At 56.2% G+C, this 5226-nt stretch overlaps 1 protein-coding gene across 1 annotated transcript in view; it reads right to left on the bottom strand.

The window, feature by feature from the left end:
• Window positions 1–2714: 2714 nt before the first annotated feature.
• Window positions 2715–5226, bottom strand: part of ARID3A (AT-rich interaction domain 3A) — a 26844-nt gene continuing 24332 nt past the window's right edge. Inside the window, exons 7-9 of the mRNA XM_039838995.1 lie at window positions 4635–5048; window positions 4047–4145; window positions 2715–3157 (exon numbers count right to left, since the gene is read on the bottom strand). Of these exons, the coding sequence (XP_039694929.1) occupies window positions 2973–3157; window positions 4047–4145; window positions 4635–5048 (698 nt within the window). The 3' untranslated portion in view covers window positions 2715–2972. The remainder of the gene's footprint in view (window positions 3158–4046; window positions 4146–4634; window positions 5049–5226) is intronic.

The raw sequence follows: 5226 nt of genomic DNA, 5'->3' as shown, positions 1-5226 counted from the left end.
TGCATAATAATGTTATAAAATGTAAACTTTCAGTGTTCTTTTAAATTTCAAAATCACACCCTTTTTTTGTTTTTGTTTTTATTTTCGTTTTTTTGGTCTTTCGTCTTTTTTCTTTTTTTTTTCCCCTTTTAATACCTGAATGTTTGCAAAACTGAAGTCCTTGGGCCGGCAGGCGAGACCACGGCCAGAGGTAGAGAGAACTTTATACCTTTATTTTTTTAACTTTTTTTTTTTCCTTTAACCTGAGTTCAGGCGTGGTCCCCACGCCCTGGGACGAACCCCAGAGAAACTGAAATTTCACATGTCAGGAATGAAAGGCTGAATTCGTGTTTGCCAAGAAAAAAACCAAAAACTGCGAAAGCAAAATTAAGGAAAAAAAACCAACGATAGAAGTGGGCAGAAATGATAAAAGGGATCAGACAAACGCACAAGTCCTAAAACCTAAGCCAGCCGCCCCCATGCCCCACAGCCCTGCCCGCCCGCCACGGGACGGACAGCTGGACAGCCCTGCGGCGAGTCTGGGCGTCAGAGGGAAGATTCCAGAAGCAGCCCATTCACAAACATGTCCAGAGCAGGGGAGCCTCCGAGCCCCTCTCGACCCTGAGTTTGGGGGTCCTTGCCGTGCGGCTGCACCCCACCCTTCCAGAATGAACAGTGTACAAATCTGACACATGGCTGCCCTGTCCCCAGTCTGGTCGGCATAAGGGGGTGCTGAGACGTACCCCTCAACTCCCACCGACAGGCGGTGGCCCCGAGCTGGCAGTGGCAGGGGGTGAATGGGGCCCCGAGGCAGAGGCCGCGGCTCCCCCCAGCCCCACGCCCCCCACCTGCCCCCACAACAGCAGGCACTCCCTGAGTTAGATCCCGAGCCACGTCGCCCACACGACACGCCGCCCGGGGTCCCCGACACCCAACACATACGACCCTGGGGAGGGGGCGCACGGGCCGGGGGTGGGAGGGGACAGGTGCTGGCACCTGCCGAAGCCCTGAGCCAGCGGAGGGGACAGGCTGGCCGCGTTTGGCATCAAGAGTCAGACCTGAGGTAGAAGCCGGCGTGGGATCCCCGCCCCGTCCCCCGCGTGCACCCCACCACTCCGGGGGCTCTGGTCTGGGAGAAGGGGCATCGGGTTCTCAGCGCCAGGCCAGATTGTGTCTGGGGACAAAAGGGTCCCCCTCCCACAGTGATTGTGCTGCTGTAGAGAAAATTGGGGAGGGGAGAACCTTCCAGAAGGAAGAACGGAGAGGAAATCCCAGACGCCCGAGCCACCCTCTCCTGGAAGTGGGAAGTGTCAATGGCCGCGACGTACGCCAAAGGAAGGGGTCTCCCCAAAGACACAGCACAGCCCTACACCCCAGCAAACCCTGCCAAAGTTTGCTGCACCGGGCAGCTGGCGAGGCTGCCCCTCCCGGCCTCGTTAGGCCAGGCTCCCTGGGCCCAATTAGAGGTTCCAGGCGCGCCCGGGGGACAGTGAGCTAACGGCCCCCACCCCAGAGAAATGGAAGCCCAGTGCACGAAAGCGAAAGGTGGCTAAGCCCGGACCGACTCCGCCGGTCCCCAGGGGCGGGCGAGAACGGGGGGAGGCCGAGGCCCGGAACGCTGCGGAGCCCGGGGCGGAGGGCACGGAGGGCACAGGCCTGTGCCCAAGACCACGCCCCGCCCGTCCCCACCCTGCGGCAGGGGTCTGGGGGAGCACAGAAAGAACAGGGGGACCGAGTGAAGGAGACGAGAAGGAGGGGGTGTTAGGGATGCCGCGGCCCCAAAAACCTCACCCTGAGCTAAGCCTGGCTCGCCCCGAGCCCCCAGTATTGATAAGTCTTCAGAAGCAGCCCTTTCAGGCAGGAGATCCTCTCCATCCCTGAGACAGCAGCCCGGGGACTGTGACTGGCACACCGCGACACACCCCGTCCCTCGCCCCGGCTCTCTTTCCAGCACTTTCTCCTTCCTAGTTAAGACTTTCAGGTCCCTGACGGGGAGCGGCCACAGCACAGCGAGAGAACGCGTGGGCGCCCGCGCCTTCCGTGCGGGATCTGCCATTCAGCATCGTGTCCCCCCCCCACAGCCCCCTCACATGCACCCCCCCCACCCCAGCCCGCCCCCCAGCACCTGAGTTCATCAATTCTCCTTCTGGTTTAGCCCAGGGATCCAGTGTCCTGGCCAGTTGCCCACTGCATCACGGAAGTGCACACACTTAACCTTAAATCAGTCATGGAAAAATTAAAAGGGTATTATTTTTTTTTTTTTTTTTTTGTTTTTCAAGTCCAGTTTCCTGAATGAACACAAATATATAGATATATATATATCCTTTCCTAAGGTTTGACTTCCTCCCCAAGAATAAAATAGAATATTTACAAAACAAAAAACCCCCAAAACTCCTTAAAAAACCCTATAGAGTTTGAATATCACTATTTCTTTAAAAAAAAAAAAAATTTTTTTTTCCCAAAATAATAAGAAAAAAATTCAACTGATCTGGTTTCAGGGGTTTCATTCAACACAAGGAGCTGGTGGTGAGTGTGTGATGAATAGAAAACAGAGAAAAAAAAAAAACAGGCAAAAATGATAAAAACACAGTGCAGAGATGTATGAGGTAAACAGGATCTGGCCTTACATTGCAACTGGTCCAAACCAGACACCAGACACCAGTCCGAGACGGCCACCGGGCTGCAGGAAAGCCCTGGGAAGCGCTGGCCACTCTTTCTTCCGATTTCCTTGGCTGTACTCACAATTCATCTTTCTGAATGTCTGAAACCTGAGTAATTCAAGTGTTCCTTGGTTTTCCCCTGTTTTATTAAATTTTCTTTATATATATACGTATATATATTTTTCTTTTCTTTTTGGCGTTAGCTGTGGCTCCTCTGTGGATCTCTCCCCTCCCCACCTGTATGTTCCACCACCCCGGCCCCTGCGTGGCCCACCTCTCGACCCCCGCCCAGTCTGACGGGCTCCGGGGTGGGGCGGCGGGTGAGTGGTGAGGTTAAGGCAATGAGTTATTTGAGGTAGAAGACGTGGGGGGTGCGGACAACCCCGCAGGCCCAGTCTGGCCGCCCGTGCCGCCGCTGCCGCTGCTGGTCCCGCTGTTTCCTCCCCGGCTGCTGCCACCACCACCTTTGCTGGGGGCCAAAGGTGGCGTGGGGGCCGGCGGCTGAGCAAACAGCACTCCTAATGCAAGAACAAGAGGAGAGACGGCGTAGGGGGTTTGAGAAGATTATGTGGCAGGTACGAGGGCTCCCGGGGACTTGCGAGGACTGGACGCCCACCACGGTCCCAGCCTCCGCTTCCCAGGGCTCTGTGCACAGCAACCGAGCTGTCCTGTGTCCCCGGAGCCACCTGGTGGCCCATACGCGCAAGAGTCCCGACTCCATTTTTTTTGCAAACATCGCTCTTACTGTTCTTGAATGATGCAAGGATTAGAGACTGTCCCTCCCTCTCACCACTGAAAATCTCAATAGGACTTTGACTCCCCACCGAAACGTAACTACTAGTAGCAGCTGACTACTGACCAGAAAGAAGCCTTACGGCAAATGGGAACAGTTGACTGACACATATCTCGTACGTCATATGTGTCACGTACTGTATCTGCCCAACAAAGTAGGCTCGAGAAACTGTTATTAAAGAAAATCATAAGGAAGAGGAAATATGCAGCACTTACTGAAAAAAAACGTGCAGGTCAAACCCACTTACTGAAAAAAAACATGCAGGTCAAACCTGTTCAAGGGTCAACTGTTTTCTTGAGCACTTACTATGTGCCGGGCGCTGCGCTGAGTCCCCACTACGTGCTGATTGCCGTGCTTAGTCCTCAGTATGTGCTGGGCACTGGGCCGAGTCCTCACTACAGACTGGGCTTTGCACTAAGTCCCCACTGTGTGCCAGGCACCACGCTGAGTCCCCACTGTGTGCTGATTGCCATGCTACGTACACCACACAGATTATCTACTTGAGTCCCCAAAGGGGAGAGTTTTGCTGGCCCTCACGGCTAGGCCCACGCGGGTGGGACCTGGGGTGACCCAGGAGCACTGGGCTAACCCGGAGAGCAGGGTCAAGGTGCTACCTGTGTACATGACCCCGTTGATCTCCACCGACATGCTGATGCTGTTGCTGCCGTTGGTGCTGGTCAGGCTCGCAGCCGAGTCCTGGCGGCTCTCGGAGGCTGTGGGAAGAAGAAAGGCCACCACTGAGAACCACGGCCCATCTGTGAGGTGACGAGTTTCACGTCTGTCACCCCCACTAGGCTTCAGGCTTCACAAAGCCGTGGACTGCATCTGCCACAGCGGACGCACTCAACACGTGTTCGCTGAACGAGAACGCATTCGTCTGGAATTTGTGCTTTCGTGATTGTAAGCATTGAGCAGTGTCGCACGCCCAAATCCTCTCTAACAGCCACCGAGTCTTCCAGACGTGACTCACTCATACTCTTGAAAAACGGTATCTGCCCGTTTACGTGCAGATCCCCAACGAGATGGGCTGGGACGGCTGTTCACGGGAACTGACTCGTCACGGCTGCCTATTTCTTCTACCGGTTTGGTTGCCCCTTTTTTTTTTCTTGTTGGTTTGCGGGCGCTCTTTACATAGGATGGCTCCAAGGCCCTGACTGCTACACGGGCACGGAGCACAGAGGGCCTGGGCGCCGGGTCGGTACCTTGGCTGTTGATTCGGATGCTCATGGGCAGCTGGGCCGTCATGGCCAGGAAGTTCTGCTGTAGTGCTCGCTGCATGAGCCGCTGTTGCTCGTCTGCTACCAGGGCCATTTTCTTCTCCGGAGGCTCCCCGGACTCCAGCTTCTCTCGAAGCTGCTCCAGGGCGGCCGCCTGGGCCGCGACGGCCGCCTGGGCCGCCGCCGCTTGCACTGCTACCGCCTGGGCCGCCACCACGGGGTGGCCCGCCAGGGACACGGGCAGGCGGCCGGGGACTGTGATGGGGATGGCCGAATCCTCTTCTGGACAGGAGAGAAGAGGGGTTGGTGGCCAGGATGGAAACGACGTGGCCTGGCCTCGCCTTCCACCCGAGCAGGAATGTGCGCCCCCCCTCCTTGAATACCCCCACTGATGGGGAGCTCACTTCCTCTCCAGGGAAGCAGATAAAACCCCTCCTAACATCGGGCTGACAGCAGACACCGCCGTGCTGGCAACACCAACGATAAGGATGCCAGTTACGATGCCACCGAATACACTACACACCCAGCTCGTCACAACACGCACTCGCCACGTGTCCCGTCTAAAGCGCTCAGCACG

Source organism: Pteropus medius, unplaced genomic scaffold (assembly GCF_902729225.1).
Source record: "Pteropus medius unplaced genomic scaffold, Ma_sr-lr_union100, whole genome shotgun sequence".
Lineage (NCBI taxonomy): Eukaryota > Metazoa > Chordata > Mammalia > Chiroptera > Pteropodidae > Pteropus > Pteropus medius.
This window is presented reverse-complemented; position numbering and strand designations above follow the sequence as displayed.